This window comes from Crocodylus porosus, unplaced genomic scaffold (genome assembly GCF_001723895.1).
Source record: "Crocodylus porosus isolate Cpor-Errol unplaced genomic scaffold, CroPor_comp1, whole genome shotgun sequence".
Classification (NCBI taxonomy): domain Eukaryota; kingdom Metazoa; phylum Chordata; order Crocodylia; family Crocodylidae; genus Crocodylus; species Crocodylus porosus.
Window position 1 is genome coordinate 2,706,098 of NW_017728945.1, and position 20,486 is coordinate 2,726,583.

Here is a 20,486-nt window from a genome sequence, read left to right on the forward strand (position 1 = left end):
AAAACAGGAAAAAATATAAAGGGGTAAATAAGCTGAAACTTTGAGGCAGAAGGTGTACACTTGTTAAAAATGTTGAAAACCCATTGTAGATGACTTTGCAGTGAATTAGTTAATATATGTCACCTGCTTTGAGAATCTCCAGTGGAAGAGGCTAGAGAAAAAACAAAGCCCTGCTTCTGATCTCATGTGTTCTGTGGCCCCTTTCTATAATCGTCTATATATTCCTTTTTGCGTAGAGCCTACTGGGTAATTTTACTACTATTGAGCACTGAGGAACCCTGAACTGACTGCTGAGACCCCAGTACAGGATTAGCAGATGCATCTATTAAGTGTGCATGTTAATGTTGCTTAAGACTCCATGATGATGCCAAATTAAGTGATAGGTGAATTGCTTGGCACACAGGCTCACCCAAGACCTACTCCAGAGTTTAAAGGAATCCAGTACCACCCTGATATGGTGAAAACTTCTTGGCGCCAGCAGCAGCAGCACCATGCCTTCTATGATGCTCTGTGCAAGCTGCTTCCTACAGTGCAACTTTATCCACGTTACAATTCATGTGGACTAATCAGTACTGCTGAGTGACGATACGAGCATTTCCCTAGTCATAGACACAGTGACAGTTCTCAGTTCTGGAGGTAGCCTGGCCAAATGAGTACAGTATACTTGAGGGACACTGTCAGACAGCAACCTTACTATGTAGGCAGAACTTCACAAGCTTAAAGAGACAGAGTACATAAAAGGTAGAACCTGACCCGACGCAACTTATGCTTTATTTTTTTAGAAAGCAGAAAAGCCAATTGTTTTCCTACTTCCAGGTAAGCAAGGACATCATTCTCCTGTTAACCATCTAAGATCCTGCACAATCCAAAATCAAAAGGCCGTGCATTGCACCTTGGGCCGAGCTATCCTGTTGTGATTAGTGTTGGATGCTTGTGCTTGTGTTCCAAATCAGGAAGGCCAGGAGCCAGGTCTTCTTGGATTCAATACACTGCTGAGCACAGTGGCTACATTGTCACAAAACACATGACCCGAGAAATAAAAATCCAAACAGCTGCTAACAGTTCTTTAAAAGAGTTTTATTCCCCATAAACTGTAACATTTTCACGTATCTGTCAGTCATCCAGAAGCAGAGTGCTGCACCCTCACAGACTCAGCCTCTCATTCTGTGCTATCCCAAAGCTGGGAAGAAGTGGAATTTTAAATAATCCATAACTCTTACAAACTCTCCCCCCTGTGCTCCAAATGCACAGGTGCTTGCTGTACAAAATCCCAAGGAGTCCTGCTCTCTGAGACTGCTGGAAGGAGTGTTTGCCCTTTAAGTAGAATTCTCAACTTACATTCAGCAAACATGGAAACAGAGGTAACTACTGGCTTAAATGGGGGAAAAGAGTGCACATCCCTTCCCCTCTGCTAGTAGTTCCCTCTACAGTAGCAATGCCTTACACACACACACTGAAAAGCCAATGGTATACTGCATGCATTGATTTCAGAAAGGGATAACATGAAGGAAACAACTGGTTATGACACCAAAATTAAGAGTTAAAAGCAATGAAGTACAAAACTGACTCCTGCTGCTTTTTGTTTTGACAAGATTTGCTCAGATGCTCTTCCAACTACATTAAACAGGCAACTTCTAGGAAACCAAGCGTTAAGATGGAAACACTAGGCTGAATACACGAGCAGAGAACACTTCTTACATAGACTTCAGTGGGAGTGAAGAGCGCTTAGGTCCTGAATGCCACATCACGTGCCTACAGCTAAAGCTCAACCTGGCACCAATGAAAAGCCTAGGGGCACAGGAAGCATGTCAATTTTTCAACTCCTTGATGCGTTAATTCCAGCAAGTAATACTCTGAAGACTTGTAGTACAGTAAAATTATATCATGACTATAATCTCTGGTGAGAAGCAACATGTGAAATATCCCCTCTAGGGTAACCATTATGGCATCCCAAGAACTGCCATCACCTTCATGGCACATTTGATTTCACAGCACCACAAGGGTCATTTCTGATTCTCCAGTGCCAATTTCCCACAGTACATATACTTGTGCTGGGGGAATGTCCTTATTTTAGTGCAACTGTCACCCAGTCAAACCCCTGAGAACTTGTCAAGATCTATCTGAATAGCATCTGCAGGGAGTGCAAAGATGATTGAGCCAACCTGCAGGCAGGAAATTCCTGAAAAAAGCAGAAAAACAAAAGTGTTATTTTTGATAATCTTCTGTGCCAGGGGTTTGGATTTCATTTCAGTTTTAAAGCTGTGGGGGGAAAACAAACCACTCTAAAGAGGCCAAAAGATCAGCAAAGTATCCCAGCATTCAGGAGTTTGATGTTTCCCCTGGATTCAACACCCACACACATCTGCCCCAACACCCACACGCATCTGGCCAGTTATCAAATAGCCACTGAAAGAAGAGACAGCAAGTTTCTCAGAACAGAGGAGTCTGGAGGTAGAACTGCAGTCAAAACCACTTCCATACCACAAAAAAAATTTGGCAGTGGGGAGCGACCCCATCCTTAATCTTACTCAGAGATGAGCACTATGCATGCATGCATGCAAACATGTGTTGAGGGAAAATGTTCTCCTGCACACACACACACACAGAACACAACTCACTGGGGCACAGGCAGCTGAGAAGTGCATTTACAGGAAAGACATGGGGATAATCTCCCAGAGAGAAGAGCTCGTGGCAAGCTGGGATGGGACAAGGAGCATCTTCTCCCCTCCAGAACAAAGGTGCTCAGGAAGGGGTGGGCTCTCTCCCCCTCCGAGTAGCTGCACCAAATGGTTTGGATCCAGCGTAGGGGTAAGAAACCTACCCATCAAGGAAACGTAGTTGAGGGTCTTCTGGCAGGCATGAGCTGTTCCTTGGAAGTTTTTTCAAGGCTGATACTGGTGAAGTTGGTCTTTTTTCTGGATTGTTGCCATGCAGTAAGGCAGCCTATACCCACCAGGACACTCAAGAGCACTGCATAGTAAAGAGCAGAGAACTGCTTTAATATCACCTTATATTAGACAGTAGATGCAATTCAGCTGCTCCAGCCCAGTGCCCATGAGACAGGCCAGTCAAAAACCTTTAAGGATAAGCAGCAGGCTGAGTGCCTTGGAGGAGTGGAAAGGAAGGGAAGTTAGTGCCTGTCCCATGCTGGGTGATTCCGCTTCAAGCAGCAGGTGGCACAACACGGCTTAGATGGCTGTGGGGCTACATCATGCTGCAAGAAGAGGGAGTTTGAGAAACCTAGAACAGGGCAAGGCTCCGGTAAGCTGTTACTGAACAAACAGCATCTGAATCACTCTGACCTGAGCCCTGTTTCACTTGACTCCACTAAGCAAAAGCCAAGATGAGCTGCAGCTTTGGAGTCTCACATACCAAAGGTAGCTATCACCCACAAGGGAGCTTGATGCAGAAATGGTCCTGGGGTCTCATATGGAGTCTCTGAAATGAAAGCACAGGACAGTCAGTCATTGGGTATTTAAATGATCTTTGTCACACTGAGCTTGAGGCCAACTCTAAAAGGAGTGTAGAACTGTCTGTGCAAGATCATGAGCCCTCCTGCTTTCCACCACCACAGGGGGATCTTTCAAGCAAGATCTACCCCTGCTGTTTCTGTGCAAAAAGCCCACATGCACCAGGAAAAAGTGACTTAGATGGCAAAGGGCACAAACAGAACTAACATAGCACTGGGGGAAACTGAAGCACTCCCTCTGCCCAACCCAAGAAAGTCTCGGGCCTCGAACACTCCATGGAAACGCACAATTGACTCACGTCTGGTCAAACAGTCATTCAGGAGCAAAATGTGCCTCTGTAAAGGACCAACAGGCAAAGCATCCCCTCCTTATTGCATCTCCACCCACAACTATACACTCCCAGCCCTCCAGCTCCAGCATCCGCCTGCCCGCGCTCTTGCCCCGCACCCAGCCTGCGACCATCTCGGTCCATTCGCACCTCTGACCTGTGCTGGCCGTGCTGGGCCCCGCAGAGGACAGGGCCTCCCGGAGCTGGCAGGCTTCGGCAGATTCATCCGTGCCATCGGGACAGTCCCTGCGGCCGTCACAGAGGAACTCGCCCACGCCGCACGGGGGCGCCTCTGCGACCAGGGGAGAGCAGGGCGGTGAGGGGAGCGCTCCGGGCCGCGCTGGGGGCCCTCCCCAGGGGCAGCCCGGCCCCCCCCGCACCTGCGCTGGGCGACGCGCAGTCCCGCTCGTCCTCCCCGTGGTCGCAGTCGTCGTGGCCGTCGCAGAGCCAGGTGCGCGGGAAGCAGGCGCCGCCGGGCGCGCAGCGGAACTCGTGCTCGGGGCATGGCGCGGGCCCTGCGCGGACGCGGCCGTTAGCTGGGCCCCCCCCGCCACGCGGCCCGCGCACCAATGAGGAGTGCGGGTGTGCGAGGGGGGCGGAAACACGCGGCGCGCAGCCAATAGGCGCTGCCGAGGGCGCGTCCCGCCCGCGCCGCTTTACAGCCCTTGCGCTCGAGCGACACCCCCCATCCCGACCTTGTCCAGACGACTGGAGGCGCGCGGGCACCAGCAGCCCCGCCAGCAGCAGCAGCAGCAGCAGCAGCAGCCGATCCGCCATCTGCCCGCGACCGCGACGCAGCAGCAGACAAGGAGAGCGCGCGGTGGTCGGTGCAGGCGCAGAAAACTGGGGGGCGGGACCGCGGGACGCACGCGCACATCGCACCCGCAAATCCGAAGGGGAGTACCCATGCGCGTTGAAGCTGTTGGCGACCCCTGGTGGCCTCGGTGCCGCGCACGTGGGCCCGGCCCTTCTCTGCCCCCAGCTGCCCGGGGACTGGTGCGCATGTGCCGCCGCTACACACGTGTCAGCGCCCTTGAACCCAAACCTGACCCGGCTTCCCGCGCTGCACCCCTCCCTGCTCCGGGACTTCTGCCAAATTTCTGCAGCAAGAACCAAAGCCAAGTACGAACAGCCACCTCCTCCCCACGAAGTGTTGCCGAGCCGGGGACAGGGGCAAGGAGATGTTCCTATTCTGCAAAATTCAATTTTCTACAGCTGTCCGTGGTGGCGGATGTAGAACAAGGAACAGCGGCCCCAAGCTGCAACAGCAGCATAAGTTTAGCGTAGAAATGAGGAAAAGCTCTTTCACCAGGAGGGTTATAAAGCACTGGAACAGGCTGCCGGAGGGGCAGCGAACTCTCCATCCCTGGAGGTTTTTAAGACCCTGGTAGAGAAAGCCTCACTTGGGATGAGCTAGTTGGGGCTGGTCCTGGTTTGAGCAAAGGGCTGGGCTCACTAGAGCAGTGTTTCTCAACCTCTAGGTCACAAGAATACTTGAAAGGGTCGCAAGCAAACAAAATATGGATCAACAAACTTTAAACACAGGTTCTCCTTTAAAGGAGAACAACATAGGAACCATGGCTTTCCCCACGCAGGCTGGCAGAGTCCAAGCCTGCAAGGAGTGATTGGGGCCCCCTGCCTCGCACACTGGGGCCTGGGGGGCAGCAGGGCAGGAGTGAGGGGCACGGGCTGGGGCAAATGGGTCCTGGTACAAAAAAAAAAAAAAAGGGTTGAGAACTGCTGCACTAGATGACCTCCTGAGGTCCCTTCCAACCCTAATTTTCTATGATTATAAAGTTTTCTTCCATAAAAACTTCTTTCAGTTGCAGAGGCTGTAGAAGGATGGCTTAAAAAAATCCTACCATATGTTGGGGGGAGGGGTGGAAATCATCTACTACAGTATTGTAGTTCCATGCAGGGTACATTTATCCATGTCCTTGAGCCTTTTTTGGGACTGGTGGCATATGAATCTGATAAATAATTGCCTCAAGTGGAAACATCCATGCAATGGGATAAAGTTACAAGAAAAAACCTGAGATAAATGTCTAGAAAACATACTGAGGACAGTCTGAAGGACTAAGAAAAAGGTGTGGCAGTCTTCCAAGGAAACAAAATCCCATGCTAAAGCTGATGTAATTTGCCCTGACAATTTTATGAGACCTGAAATAGTGGTGTAACCATGACAGCCTAGGGAACAGGCAAAGAAAATTTGTTTGGTGACATCTTTTATTGGACCAACTATATACATGGGAGAGATGTTAAGACAGTCTTTCAGGGTCCTTTCTTAAGTCTGAGAAGGAAGCAGATACAGCCCAAGTTAAATACAAGATAAAACCATTATAACTTTATTTTTTATGACTTGATTTTTATAGAGTATTACTTTTATGACTAGGAACCAAGTATTCAGCTAAAACTGGATTTAGAAATGGCAAGGTTAATCATTCACTTTGCCATAAGGGCTAGATGCTATTCAACCTAATCAGCCTTAGATTAGATGCATTTTAAAAATATGTTTATTTTGCTACTTTAGCTATATCTTAAGGGAGCTAGCTGTAAAACACTACTGAAGACAGGAAAAAGTAGCTTCATTGCAGTCCAAGTCAGGCTTGGCTGACCTTGCCTAGCTGTATTGCCTTGTTTTCAGTAGGTTTCTGCAGTGAGATTGCTTATTACCTTGCTGTAAGCAGACCTCTTGGCAGTGAGCACAGCTTTACTCAAACTAATTCCATTTTATTTGAGGTGGGGGTTAGCAACCTTTTAGGGCTACAGGCTGGATTGAGCCAGTTCAGGTGGAACCCAGGTGCTGGCACATGGAAAACATTACTGCTGTCACTTTTCCCCAGGGCAGGGCAGGGTAGGACTGGGTGGCAGGGGAAAGGGATTACTGAGGAAACACCCCCTATTTCCCCCCCACACCAATGTCACCAAAACCCCATGGCTCAGCAGGGGCCATATTTTCCTTTAAGTTTTGATGCAAATCAATATCCCCTATTAGTGTCTTTTGCATGCAAAGCAGAAATCATAATACTTGTTTGCTGAGTGATTAAATGACTGATTGCAGGTTCTCTTTCTGGTATGTTTTCACTGCAGAGTTAAGTCACAGCCCATTTTTGCCCTACTCCCCTCCCATCTGTACATACAACCTTGTCTCACATATGATGAGGTGCTTTCAACCTGACCTAGCTGAGGCAGAAGGATAGAAGGTAGGTACTATTTTCACTTGGGCTTGTTATTCAATCTCACAAGAATGAAGTCTAAACTGCTCAAATGCCAGAGTATTCTAATGCCTTCCTGCAATTACCCACTGTGTACCCAGAAGGCCAAACAAATCCTTAAAATTCACTGGGGAAATAGAAAAAAAGAAAAAAAAAAAGTCAGTAGAGCTCAGCTTACTGAGCTGCACAAGGATATAAACTCAGAAGACCTAGTCAGTTTGCAGTCCCTTACACACACATGGGCACACACACCCCACCCGTGCATGTTGCCCAGGGATTTGAGTGCTGCATTACCTGCAGGCTAGGTTAACCCACCTACACTTCAAGGAAACTCTGGAATTAAGAGCAATCTGTATGTCCCAAAGGCATAAGAAATTGTCAGTAAAGCTTGACATGGCCAGCAGAAGAAATAAATGGATTCCTTGGGCAACGAACAACAGTCAATATCACACTTAATGCACGTCATCTCTCAGACTATCAGTCGAAAAGGTTTCCATACCATATGGAATGGCACACTTTATACCAACTACTCAAAGTTCTTCATCTCCTGTTAGAAGAATTTTTCAATTAGAATTGCACATGTCTGAAGTGATATTTGAGCTGGAGTTTAGTCCTAGTAATTTGGACAAATGTCTCTGGCCAGAGACGCTTGGAAATTGCTAGTCTCAGTAGCCAACATCTGTGATCAGGAATTTGGAGCTATAATCCCCATCCTGGCTATGGCACCACTTACAAAACCCTGCCCTGTAGCAGCAATGCAGAGTATTCCTCTGGTAATAATTAACATGGAAGTATCATCAGTTCTACTTTGTACAACAACTGTGTTTTGGAGTCTCTCTCCAGGAGTTGCTAGGTTTGTGTGCTAGCCAAGTTGTGTTGCTTAGAGCACTGACTGTCAGCCAGGGTGCTGCAGCACTGCAGGATGCCATGAGATCCTTTTGAGGGTGCCACAGGGTGCCATGCAATATTACGTGTACAAAAACAACACAAGATTCACAAAATCCAGAGATTTCAAATAGGAAACCAGTGTCAAAACCATTCTGACCTGTTGGGGTATTTCTGAGTTCTTTGCAACAGAAGAATTGCTTTATTATTTCTCCATAGTCAAGAAAACAAATGAAAGCTAAGAGATGGGATTTTCCAAGGGGTTCCTGGGTCTAAAACTCCACCAAATGTGGAGTTTAGAAAGTCAGACCCCCTTTTTTTTTTCTTTAAACAGAAAATTGTGGGGGGGGAGGAAATAATCATTCCCAAAACTCATTTAGATGGAGAGAGTCCTCTAAAATAACAAAAGTCGACATTACAGATAAATATTTATTTACCAGACACCAACAAAACTCTCTCAGACAGGCAAGTTCTCATTAATATTACCAAAGCTAACCTCTTTGCTCACTTTTCAGGCAGACTGTTTCTTTTAAATCAATCCTGAAGAAATACCGTCATATTGAGACTTCTCTTCATACTTGTTTACTTTACAGATAAGGTTCATCTGTTGACAATTCCCATTTCCTTGGTGGAACTCCTGGTGTCGCTCCCTTTTTCCCAGTTGTTGCTACTGTAGAGTCCGAGCTGGGAAGAAGGAGAGACTAGGCTTCAGGAATCATTAACTCTTTTGGATATTAGCTGTTTTGGAGGTGTTTTCACTGCAGAGTTAAGGCAGATCCCATTGTTGCCCTCCCCTTCACACATATAACTCTCTCAGAGCTACTGGTAACACAGAGGTTTTAAGGAATCCAGCTCCAGCCCTAATCATGCTGATTCTCAAGAGAAGATCCACAGAGGCATTTATTCAGCATCCTATTACTAGCATCTGTGTGCTTCCTTATAGTACTCCACACTAATTTTCAACTTAATTTGACCCCGCTTAGCTAGCAAAGTCACAGCAGATCTTGTATGGTCATAGGATAAATAGGACCTACCTGCCAGCTTGAGCACCTGATACAAGGGTTTTCTGTGGTGACATAACAATAATTGGAGGATAGGTCTCTCTGCGTCCATCCCGGGTACAGTAGTAGTTATCCGCAAGTTTGTGACTGGGACCCAAGGGAAGTTGAGGTGGTGGCTGAGTTCTAAGAAGCCAGTTTAAAAAAAAAAAAAAAAAGCTTCAAAGCATACAAGATATTAAGCAAAAAAACAGATTCTTACTATTAATGCATCAGGTTATCACTCAGAACTAGAAACCTGACTTTAGAGCACCTTTTAATGAAACTAAAGGCTCACAGAGCACAGCAGGATATTCTGGTCTTCTGCAAATGAAATACAAAAAGGGGCTCTCATACTCCAAGGCCTACGGAGTGTGTTAAAGAGACTCAGTATTGCTCAGCTGCAAACTAGTAAAAAAGGATATGTAGAGCGAACTTGTGGCCTGGCACTGGGCTACACTAACACATCTGCAGGAAGAACAAGGATGCTCTAACGAGACAGAGTTTTTGGTTGTAGCCATGTTGGTCTAAGGACATAGGCAGGCAAGGTTCTTTGGGTAGATGTGATCCCTTGTATTAGGCCGAGTAGTTGGAAAAAGTTCTTAGCAAGCTTTTGGGCCCAGTCACCCGTCTTCAGGCACAGGAAGTCTCTGCTGTTCTGAGACTCCAATGAGAGAAGATACAAATATGGCAGGATTGTCAGTGATAATGTAAATAGGTAGAAATTAGAAAGACAAAAGGTGAAGCAGGGCGTGGGGAAGAGAGCAGGGGGAAAAAGGCTAAAGGGAGACATTACAGTGACAGAATACAAGGTAGAAAAGAGGCTAACCAGTTAAAAAGAAAATAGTTGGAGATCAGGAAAACAGGAATGAGAGAAACTACAAGTGTGAGGGGATGTAGTGAAAATATAAATAGGGAAGGAGGAGAAACAAGGTAAAGGGGGGGGGAAGAAGGCAGAGGAAAGAGAAGCCAAATGGAAACATTACAGTGGTATTAATACATGATTCATAGATTGTAAGGCTGGAAGGGACCTCAGAAGATCATTGGGTCTAGCCCCCTGCAACAGGCAGGAAAAGTGACAGGTGGGGTCAGGTGACCCCAGCAAAGTGACTGTCCAGTCTCCTCTTGAAGATCTCCAGGGTAGGTGATTGCACCACCTCTAGAGGGAGCTTATTCCACAGTCTAGACACCCTGACTGTGAAGAAATGTTTCCTAATCTTGAGCCTGAAATGGTCTTCTAGGAGTTTGTGGCCTTTACTCCTGGTTCTCCCCAAGGGCGCCCTGGTGAAGGAGTTGTTCATTGAGCCCCTGATGTACTCCCCTGACATAGCATTAAACTGCTACCAAGTCTCCTCTCAGCCTTCTCTTTTTCAGGCTGAAGAATCCCAGGTCCCTCAGCCTTTTTGCGTTCAGCTTGCTGTGCAAGCCTCTAATCATACAGGTGGCCCTTCTCTGGACTCTGTCAAGTCTTACCACGTCCTTGTTAAAATGTGGCACCCAGAACTGGACGCAGTACTGCAGCTGCGGTCTCACCGGTGCTGAGTACAGCAGAAGAATCACCTCCTTTGTCTTGCTGGAGATTCATCAATCGATGCGTGCCAGAGTATTATTTGCCCTGCTGGCAACAGTTGCACTGGCAGCTCACGTTCCTAGTGTGGTCAGTTATAACCCCCAGGCCTCTTTCATGTGGTGTTGGTCAGATCGGTGTTTCCAAGCCTGCAGGTGTGCAGGGGATTATTCGTCCCCAGGTGGAGCACTTTATCTTTCTCAGAGTTGAACTTCATTTGGTTCTGACTCGCCTAACCTGCCAGCCTCTTTAGAGCCATCTGAATCTGTAGCCTATCTTCAAGCATGACTATGCTTCCCTATAGTTTCATAATTGGTAGGGTCGGAGCAGATGACCTGAGCAGATCATCAAATCTAACCCCCTGCCACAGGCAGGAAAGAATGCTGGGGTCAAATGACCCCAGCAAGGTGTAAATCTAGCCTCTTTTTAAAGACCCCCAGGGTAGGAGCCAGCACCACTTCTCTTGGAAGTTGGTTCCAGACCCTAGCTACCCTGACTGTGAAGCAGCGCCTCCTGATAGCTAGCCTGAGACTTGGTGTCATCTCATATATAGCCATAACTTGGTATCATCGGTGAACTTGGCCAGTGAGCTCTTTGTCCCTGCATCCAAATCACTGATGAAGATGTTGAAAAGTACTGGACCAAGCACCAACCCCTGCGGGACACCACTGCCCACTTCTCGCCAAGACAACACCGATCCATTCATTAGGACTCCCTGGGTCCTACCCCACAGTCAGCTTTGTGCCCACCTAACCGTCTCACAGCTAAGCCCACCATCTCCTGGAAGATCATTTCAGACTCATTTCAGGCTCAACATTAGGAAAACTACTTCACAACCAGGGTGTCCTGACTGTGACTGTTATTCCTAGTTTCTCCCAAGGATGCCCTGGTGAACAGTTGTTCACTGAGCCCTAGATGTACTGATGTAGCAGTAAGCTGCTACCAAGTCCCCTCTCAGCCATCTCTTTTTCAGGCTGAAGAGTCCCAGGTCCCTCAGCCTTTCCTCATATGGCTTGCCATGCAAGTCTCTGATTATATGGGCAGCCCTTCTCTGGACTCTCTCAAGCTTTAACACATCCGTGTTAAGGTGCAAAGCCCAGAACTGGGCACAGTACTCCAGCTGCAGTCTCACCAATGCCGAGAAGAGCTGAGTAGAACAGGAGAATCACTTCTTTGCAATGGTTTTGCTGGAGAGGCATCAATTGATGCATGCCAGCATGTTGTTGGCCCTGCTGGCTATAGCATCGCGCTGCCGGCTCATGTTCGTACTGTGGTCAATTATTACCCCCAGGTCTTGGTGACAAGTGATGGGGCATCTTCAGCACAAGTTTTGCCTATCAGCAGCTAGTGGTGCCGGGCCCCAGAATGCCACTGCACACATCATCTTGACAGCTGGCAGGCATCACAACAGGGGCTAGCAGGTCTGCAGCTTTCACCCTGCTGTGCCTTAACACACACAGTGTTACCCATGTCGAGTTTTGCTCATCCACAGCTTGAGGTGCAGTTCCCCCCAAACCCCTGCACCTATCTCCTTGAAACTTGTCGGGCTGCGTGGCCTCTGCAAGGGCTACCATCCCTGCAGTTTCAACCCCACTGTGGCTTAACACATACATGTGACATGAGTTTGGCTCTCAAGACTTTGGGGTGTAGTTTCTCCGAACCCCCTGCACCTATCTTCTTGAAACCTGGCACGCTGCATGCCCTCAGAAGGGGCTACCATTCCTGTAAGTTTCATTCAAATCTGGCCAGAAATGACAGTGTTACAGGCTGTTTTAACCTTCCCCATTGTAGCCTGTGGGTGAAACGTCAAAACAGCATCAAAACGGCAAAACGTTTCAACTTGCCTCGTTTTATTTTGAGGCTGTGTCGACCATATCTGTTCCGTTTTGATTTTGCTGTTTTGACCCCAAAATAACATCAAAACAAACCTGGGGGTGAAATTTCACACAGCTCTAAAGGACACAACACTGGCCCTCTTCCGGTCCTCAGGGACCTCTCCAGAGCACGATGAGTTTCGGGACAGTTTCGCCAGGGGTTCTGTGACGACTCGGGCCAGCTCCTTCAGCACCCACAGATGGAGTTCATCCGGTCCTGCTCACTTATATATATTTTTTTTAATTGATCACACACCAGTTCTTCAGCAACAGTAAGAAGGCAGCCATGTCTACCCTGCTCATTCTGTACCCTATCCGGCGTGATTTTCCCCAGGGCTTGTTGAAATACGGATGCAAAGTTATCATTCAGGAGTTCAGTTTTCTCCTGGGTACCAGTAACTGGCTGTCCTGAGTTGCTGAGCAGAGGCCCCGCTTTCCCATTTGCTCTCTTCTTGATCCCTACATACCTACTATCCCCACGTACATACCTAATGTCTCCCTTTAGCGTTTTTTCCCCCCTGCTCTCTTCCCCCTCCCTCGTCTGCATCACCTCATCTTGCTAATTTTCACCATTTACATCCTCGCTGACATCCTGCCAGGCCCTCAGCGTCTCCTGGCCCTTGGAGATCTCAGACCAGCAGAGACTCCCGGTGCCTGACAGGGCAACTGCACCCCAAGAACTTGGTACTCAGCCGGGCTGATACCAGACATCACATCTGCCCAGAAAACCCGAGACGGGGCTCTCTCAGCTCCGGCCCGCGGGCGCTGGAGAGCGGGGTCGCAGCGGGCGGAAGACACTGCCTGCTCCCCCGCCCGGCCCCGGCGGGACGCACCTCTTGGAGATCTCCGTGTAGCGGAGGTTGAGCTTGGCCTGCAGGTTCCGCTGCAAGGCAAGGAGACAGCGTGTCAGGCGGAGCCGCGCCCAGACCCCCACCCCGGGCCGCCGCCTCGCTCACCCCCCGCTCACCCCCAACAGGAAGTTGCGGACCCAGCGGACGATGGGGGTGGCACCCGCCATCTTGAGCGCGGTGCAGGCTGGGAAGCAGGAGACCAGCGCGGTGCAGGGCGGGAAGCGCGTGGTGCATGCCTATATAAAGGGACGGGGGGGACGTTCCCCCTCTCCGCGCCGCGGCCGCCGCCATCATGGACACGAGCCGTGTGCAGCCCATCAAGCTCGCCCGGGTGCGGGGCCGGGGGGTGCGGGGCCGGGGTGGTCTACTCACTCGCTCGCTCGCTCGCTCACTGACGCGTGTCTGTGTCCGCAGGTGACCAAGGTGCTGGGTCGGACCGGCTCACAGGGGCAGTGCACGCAGGTGAGCGCCGCGGGCGGGTGGTGCCGGTGCGGCTCCGTCGCTGCGGCCCGGCGGGGGGGCGGTTCCGGCCTTCCCGCGGTGCAGGAGCCCGCGCTGGGGGGTTGCCTGGCCCTGGGGCTGAGCCTGCCCGGCACCGCGCCCCGGGCTCCGCTGCTCTTACTGTTTGGTCTCGCTTGCTGACCCCTGACGCGGGCGCGGCCTGGTCTGGCCTGGCCGCAGGAAGCCCCCTTCGAGAAATGCACTTGTGTTATCCTGGCGTCTGGGGCTTTTAGTTTGAATCGTTGGGGCCGGGCCTGGGCACTGTCCCGTAGCGCTGAGCACCGCGTATTCAGGTGTGCTTGCCAGTGTGGCCTGGTGCTGGGTACCGGTTCCCCCCTTCCCAGTCGGTTCGCAATCTTCTTTGTGTCATTGAGGGACCGGCTGTTCCTGACCTTTCTCTGGAGGATTCGTTATTTTAATTTGCTTCGACTTCTCTGTCCCTAACTTTTTAAGGGCAGATGCTGAGACTTGATGGCTGGCGCTAGGGGCACACCGACAGGCTTTCTTGGCCAATACCAATAGGTGATGCTGATCCAATAACTGATATTTAGAAGTGGTGCAAGGCATCTTAAACTACTGACATAAGCCTTTAATTGTTTGTTCTGTGTTTATAATACACATGTGCACGCTTCCTTGGTGAGGAAGGCACCCACGGATGCCGCTGCCTTGCTCGCTCACTCACGGCTCCTATGCGCAGCTGCGCTCCCTGCACCGCTGCTGTCCCTGGCAGGCAGGGCCGACCCTCGCGTGGACAGTGGTGCTGGGTGTTTTTGGAGCCCCAGAGCACATGGCTGCCTCACCACCACCAGTGGGCCCTGTATAGCTCAGCTCCCGTGGCCACCAGGGAGGAGCCACTTGCAAAGGCACCTGGTCCCCAGAGGAGCGAAGTGTCCCTTGCATAGTGCCTTACCCCACCCGTGCGCAGTCCAACATATCCATTGCTGCCCCAGTGCTCAGGCCCCTGCTGTGTGCACAAAGCAGGACCTCTGGTCACTTTGTTGCTGAGCGTGGGGCCCTGTGACTGCTACCTGACATCCCTTCCCCCTCCCACTGCTTGCTGTGGTGGCCTCTGGCTGGTGGTGGGGCAGAGGGACAGGAGTATGCTCATCAGGGTGCTCTGGGCCTGTGGCCATAAATATCAGCTACAGCGACCAAAAAAAAGCCAATAGCCGATAACATCACTCCACCTTTTATTGGTGCCAACCCAACAGCTAACCGATCTATTGGCGCACCTCTAGTTGCCATGAATAGCGGGTATGTTAGGAGTAGGATGTAGCGATCTGGAACAGGAGTTTCAGAGGGTGAAGGGTATGGTGAAATACACTTGTTTAGACTTTTCTGTTGGGTCCCTGGTAGGTTCGCGTTGAATTCATGGATGACACCAGCCGATCCATTATCCGGAACGTGAAAGGACCCGTCCGCGAGGGGGATGTCCTAACGTTGCTGGAATCTGAACGTGAAGCAAGGAGGTTGCGCTGATCAGCCTGGTAACTCATCTGTTTCTCTTTCAGGTTTTAAACGGATGTTTTTGCATGATGATCTTCATTTGACTGTCTTAAGCACAGAGCTGGGGTATCTGCCTGGACTATAGAGCAGTGATTCTTAACCAGGGTGCTGTGACATCTTGGGGTGCCATGAGATCCTTTTAAAGCTGTGGTTCTCAACCTTTTTTGTACCGGGACCCTTTTGTCAATATTGATGACCAGTCTGAAACCTATTCCGCGCAGTGTGTGGGTATGGGGGGCCCTGAGCAGCCCCTTGCAGGTTGGAACTCTTGAGAGTCTGCAAGGGAAAAGCCAGGGTTTCCCACACTTTTCTTTAAGGGAGAATCCTTTTTGTTCATATATTCTGATGAGCCACCTTTTTGGATCGTGTCCCATTGGTTGAGGTCCCTAAACACAGTGCTTTAAAGGATGCCTCAAGGTGTGAGGACATGAGCAGATAAGCATAGGTTCAGGCTTGTCCCTGTCTGGATGATCGCCTCCTCTTATTGCCTCATCCCCTCTGCAAGGAAACAAGCACTGTAGTGCATACATTTTATTTTCTGAAAGTGTGTGCCACTCAGTTCATGCAAATCCAGGGAGGGGTTCATTGAGCCCCTCTGATTTAGAGTGATCTGCGGTTATGTGAGACCCTGATCGAAGGTTAGGGACCTTAACTCTGAATCTGAGCCTTATATGGAAAAACAAGTATAGAATGTAAGGTTTGACATTTAGGCTGTGGCAATTTGGATGACTGTTCAGCATAAAATTATTTTTGGTAAACTAGCTATTTCTGCATCAGAAAATTAGATTTTAATGTTGCCATGACTCTTCTTATGGGCTGACCTGCATTATAAATATTTCCTATTTGGCCTTAGTAGAAAAGAATTAAATTAGCAGTCATGATAATGACCATGACTCTTTCAGAGTATACCAAGTGAAAGGTTTGGTTTAGTTTGGAAAAGTTTGCATTTAACTTAACTGCTGTTTTAACACAGTAGTATTGTCTAGTGAGTGAATTTGATGTTTCCTCTGCGTGACTGAACACAATGGTCTAGTTTTGTTCTACGCACTTTGCCTAGAGATACTCTGCAGTCTTTCACTGCTATTTTCAAGGTAATAGTTTGGGAAACAACACAGGTTTTGATTTCAAATCCAATCACATCAAGCATTCAATCCAAGCTGAAATATGGGCCCAAAGCCATAGTAATTTACATAGTATACAGATGTCTTTGGACTGACTCTTCTAGAAATAACCTTATCTATGTAAAATAGTCTAGTCTTGGGAGACAGGCCGTGACCTGCTGGTGAAGTGGGGGCCAGTGGGTAGAAGCAATCCAGCCTACCCAGGGTCTGTAGGACTAAGCTCTATTCCCCCAGTGCTGCCAGGTAAACTGGGTGGAAGCAGTACTGCCTCCCTGCCCACCCAGCACTGAATGGTGTCCAGCAGAGGCTGGGGCATGTGTGGCCTACCCAGGACCTGCCTCATGGTGCCAGGTTGGGGAAGGGGCTGCTTCTGCCCAGTGTTCCCCACAGTACCTGGCAGATGCAGTCCAGCCCTGCAGACCCTGGGCTCCTGTTGCTGCTCATGTGCCAACTCTGGCCTGGCTGTGGGGAGTGAATGCGTGTGGCCCTCAACAACTTGCCAAAACTCATTAAGTGGCCCTCCAGCCCAAATAACTGCCCACTCCTGGTTTAGGCAGTTAACACTTCTGAAAATGGCTCGGAATATTTCCATTGATAAGATGCAGCTCATTTTTAGCTGTATAAGTGGTCCTGAAGTTTGAGGCTCCCCTTGAAACCTATGATAGTTAATGGGCAGATAGGTAAGGTGCTAATTCCTACTAGTTACACTATCACCAATAGCACTGTCAAGCTTTGTCTCTCACCTAGGTAGGAATAAAATGACATGCTTTAGTTGCTTTTCTAGTATTTCATTGCCTTGGAAATGGTTTCCTGATGATTATATGAGATGAGCTGAAATGTGCATGATTTCTTTCAGATGACTAATCCTGGTGTATCTACCTTTCATTCTACACGGCTGTAATGAAGTAGCAGTGAACATCTGTGCTGCCAGACGTGCATGAAGAGGGGCACTGCATTTCAGTGACTAAAATAAAGGATTTTTTTTCCAGTACCACATTGCGTCTTTCATGTAAGATGAGATGCATGTACTTATCCTGGCAAATGGAGCCAGCAGAGTTCCAGGGAGCAAACACTGAGCTATTAAGTTCCTTACTTTGATTTAAAAGCTGTTAAAACTGCTTGTAACTGAAGGATTTTGTATTGTTCTGCAAGTAAGTGCTCGCCTGTACTTCAGAGAGCTGAAAAGTATTTGGTACATCTTGGGTCTTGGAGAGACACAAATGAGAATATGCAAGAAGTGGTTGTACTTGGTGGATCATATTGTAGGTCTGTCATATCCAGGATCCTGTGTCATAGACAGTGGTAGAATGACAAGGGTATGACCTTTTCCACTTGCAGCCTCCAGCATTTAGGGCCTCTAGGAAGTTCTGATTCAGAAGCTGTACCCCTAACTCCTATGTTCAGTGGCTACTGATGCACCTTTTCTCTAAGAATTTGTCTGATCCCTTTTTGAATCTGGCTAAATTGCCCCCTGGTAACTTGCATCAGTTTTTTCGTATAACAATGTACATTACACTGCAGTTGGGAATGAAGAGATGAATGGCTAGCCTAGGATCGCTTGCATACTATGTACACGTTGCTCTGTCCTACTGGGGAGGGTGGAGCATTTGCCTCTTGCAGCTGGCTACTTTGGGATGGATGTGGACAGAAGGCACTTTATTGTACTATACAGTATGCTTTTGTATACTGTGTCCATATTCTTTGCCTGAGTCCCATTCCCCTACAACCCCCAAAGGTAATTTATGCTTGTATAAACATTTCTTCTCCCCATGGGCTGTGGTGTTATCTTGAACACAAGGTAGTGAAGCCAGGGCCCATAACTGATGTGTGAAAGTCTTATACTTGAAGGACAGGCCCTTCATTCTCATAAATTAGGAGGCTGAGACACAGATATTTACATGGTCTGGTGGGTGGAAAATTGGCTTAGCGGTTGCACCCAGAGTGTGGAGGTAGATGGGTTGGTATCTGGAAGGATGTGGGTAGTAGGGTCCTACAGGGTTTGGTCCTTGGACCTGTACTCTTCAATATCTTCATCAGTGACTTGGATGTGGGTGTGAAGTGTACTCTGTCCAGGTTTGTGGAAGATACTAAATGGTGGGGTGAAGTGCACATTCCAGAGGGTAGGGAACAATTGCAGGCAGACCTGGACAGGTTAGAAAAGTGTGTAGTACATAATAGGATACAGTACAACAAGGACAAGTGCAGAGTGCTGCACTGAGGGTGCAAAAATATCCAGCACACCTGGCTGGGAAGTGACCCTCAGCAGCACAGAAGCAGAAAGGGATCTTGGAGTCATAGCAGACTCCAAGATGAACATGAGTCAGTGTGACAAAATCATCAACAAAGCTAACTACACTTTATTATACATCAGCAGATGCATGACGAATAGATCCAGGGAGGTGATACTTCCCCTCTATGCGGCATTGGTCAGACTGCAGTTGGAGTACTGCATCCAGTTTTGGGTGCTGTAGTTCAAGAAGGATGGTGATAGACTCAAGGGGGTCCAGAAGAGGGCCACTCATGGTTAGGGGCTTACAGGACAAGACCTATGAGAAGAGACTGAGGGACCTGGACCTCTTCAGCCTCCACAAGAGAAGGGTGAGGTGATTCTGTGGCTGGCTACAAATTCATTAGGGGGATTCAAGCAGCAAGGGCTTGGAGATACTCTGTTCACCAGGGCACCTCTTGGGATAACAAGGAACAATGGTCACAAACTGACAGCAGATTTAGGCTAGAAACCAGGAAAAACTTCACAGGAAGAGTGGCCAAAATTTGGAACGGGCATCCAAGGGAGGTGGTGCTCTCTCCTACCTTGGGGGCTCTTTAAGAGAAGGCTGGATAGGCATCTGGCTGGGCTCATCTGACCCCAGCCTAGGCAGGGGTCAGGCTGGATGATCTGTTGAGGTCCCTTCTGACCCTAGCATCTATGAAACTATGACAAGAGACTTGTACAATGTGGACCAGGACACTTTCATCAAACTGCCTTCCTCAATTGAACTTCTTCCCAGAAGCTGAAATGCTTCAGTGCTAGTAACCTTAGAGGAAAACAAATGTGTAAACGAGGACAGGGGACTACTCATGGTAATGCTACTTAAATACTTAACTTTAGATTTTATTTATATTTTTAAAAATAAACATCAATATTAAAATACTGATTGACAAATAAACCAGCAAACTAAGGCATTCTAATATGAAGTACATTATAAAGCAAGTGTAAGCAGATAGGTTTTGTTACTAGACTTGCTGTGAGCATCCTACATGGACTTCAGTGCAGAGCTCAAACGGGTTTGCTGCAGTGACAGCAGTTTTGCCCATAGCAAACTTAACAGAAGAGCAATTCTTAAACTTCCTACTATGGCTCAGGTGAGGTCTATGATAAAAAAGAATTGGGATGGAGTGAAAAATTTGTTCCACAGTGGTAACAGAACAGGCAGTGTTTACAAATGCAGCCATAAGCTTTCAGGTGCTCTTGGAGCTACAGTGCAAGTTGCTAGCCCCGGAGCTGGGATGCAGGTGCAATCATGCTCTTTGCTAGTTACTGATCAGTGCCCCCCTCCCAGTACAATGATGACTGCTCTCCAACACACAGGCTTTATTTTGTTCCCGACTAGTTTGATTTTTATAGCCTAGGGGGAGGTCCCTTTATGTGTTAGTGAAACCTCAGAGTGAGCTCCCAGTCATACACGCTACAAGATAAGTGTTCTGCAATGTTTTTCATGTGTGGAAACCCTGAAGAGCTGCTTAGTAGGCCTGTGCAAAGCAGCTAGTATTTGATTTGGGTTCGGATTTGACCCACTGGGGGATAGTGATTTGATTCAGCTGAATCTGATTTAGCCAGGTCTATCCCACCCTGGCAATGGCTGCCCCACCGGCTCAGCTCTGTGCACTTGTTAAAAAAAAGCCCTGGTGCTCACCGGGTGCTGCTGGGCAGGGGATGATCTCTGCTGCCCCCCACTGGGCCATGCTGCATGGGGGGGCCCTGCATGAGCCCCCCCGACCTGCCCCCCACTTCCCCAGCCCCCCCATGGTTGCCCTGCCTGGGCAAGCTCCATCTCTTTAAGATAAAAAATGAGAAAAGGGCCAGGGGCTGATGCAGGCAGGGGCAGGCGTGGGGTGGGGGGGTTAGGGGAC

General features: G+C 48.7%; 3 protein-coding genes across 3 annotated transcripts; 1 reads left to right on the forward strand and 2 right to left on the reverse strand.

Annotated features, from left to right (window-relative positions):
• Positions 1 to 1,056: 1,056 nt before the first annotated feature.
• CD320 (CD320 molecule) lies at positions 1,057 to 4,674 on the reverse strand. Its single transcript, XM_019550629.1, has 6 exons — positions 4,494 to 4,674; positions 4,179 to 4,313; positions 3,956 to 4,090; positions 3,373 to 3,438; positions 2,822 to 2,970; positions 1,057 to 2,179 (listed from the first exon to the last, which is right to left on the reverse strand). Exons 1-5 carry the CDS (start codon positions 4,573 to 4,575, stop codon positions 2,825 to 2,827), a joined length of 564 nt encoding a protein of 187 aa, XP_019406174.1. The 5' UTR covers positions 4,576 to 4,674; the 3' UTR covers positions 1,057 to 2,179; positions 2,822 to 2,824.
• A 3,635-nt stretch (positions 4,675 to 8,309) lies between these two features.
• NDUFA7 (NADH:ubiquinone oxidoreductase subunit A7) lies at positions 8,310 to 13,418 on the reverse strand. The gene is made up of 4 exons (XM_019550634.1): positions 13,344 to 13,418; positions 13,210 to 13,259; positions 8,933 to 9,082; positions 8,310 to 8,582 (listed from the first exon to the last, which is right to left on the reverse strand). The coding sequence occupies exons 1-4, from the start codon at positions 13,392 to 13,394 to the stop codon at positions 8,486 to 8,488; spliced, it is 348 nt and encodes a 115-aa protein (XP_019406179.1). The 5' UTR covers positions 13,395 to 13,418; the 3' UTR covers positions 8,310 to 8,485.
• Positions 13,419 to 13,463: 45 nt separating this feature from the next.
• Positions 13,464 to 17,346, forward strand: RPS28 (ribosomal protein S28). Its single transcript, XM_019550636.1, has 4 exons — positions 13,464 to 13,558; positions 13,642 to 13,689; positions 15,085 to 15,215; positions 17,212 to 17,346. The coding sequence occupies exons 1-3, from the start codon at positions 13,520 to 13,522 to the stop codon at positions 15,205 to 15,207; spliced, it is 210 nt and encodes a 69-aa protein (XP_019406181.1). The 5' UTR covers positions 13,464 to 13,519; the 3' UTR covers positions 15,208 to 15,215; positions 17,212 to 17,346.
• Positions 17,347 to 20,486: the final 3,140 nt, after the last annotated feature.

What these genes read in the sequence shown, in the direction of transcription:
- RPS28 (XM_019550636.1), top strand. Translation starts at nt 13,520, where the DNA reads ATGGACACGAGCCGTGTGCAGCCCATCAAGCTCGCCCGG. An exon ending in AGCCCATCAAGCTCGCCCGG is followed by an intron (nt 13,559 to 13,641) that starts GTGCGGGGCCGG and finishes CTGTGTCCGCAG; the next exon opens with GTGACCAAGGTGCTGGGTCG. An exon ending in CACAGGGGCAGTGCACGCAG is followed by an intron (nt 13,690 to 15,084) that starts GTGAGCGCCGCG and finishes GGTCCCTGGTAG; the next exon opens with GTTCGCGTTGAATTCATGGA.
- CD320 (XM_019550629.1), bottom strand. Translation starts at nt 4,575, where the DNA reads ATGGCGGATCGGCTGCTGCTGCTGCTGCTGCTGCTGCTGGCGGGGCTG. An exon ending in CCTCCAGTCGTCTGGACAAG is followed by an intron (nt 4,314 to 4,493) that starts GTCGGGATGGGG and finishes GCGTCCGCGCAG; the next exon opens with GGCCCGCGCCATGCCCCGAG. An exon ending in GTGGGTGATAGCTACCTTTG is followed by an intron (nt 2,971 to 3,372) that starts GTATGTGAGACT and finishes TTTACTATGCAG; the next exon opens with TGCTCTTGAGTGTCCTGGTG.
- NDUFA7 (XM_019550634.1), bottom strand. Translation starts at nt 13,394, where the DNA reads ATGGCGGGTGCCACCCCCATCGTCCGCTGGGTCCGCAACTTCCTGTTG. An exon ending in TCCGCAACTTCCTGTTGGGG is followed by an intron (nt 13,260 to 13,343) that starts GTGAGCGGGGGG and finishes CTTGCCTTGCAG; the next exon opens with CGGAACCTGCAGGCCAAGCT. An exon ending in TCAGGTGCTCAAGCTGGCAG is followed by an intron (nt 8,583 to 8,932) that starts GTAGGTCCTATT and finishes CCTTCTTCCCAG; the next exon opens with CTCGGACTCTACAGTAGCAA.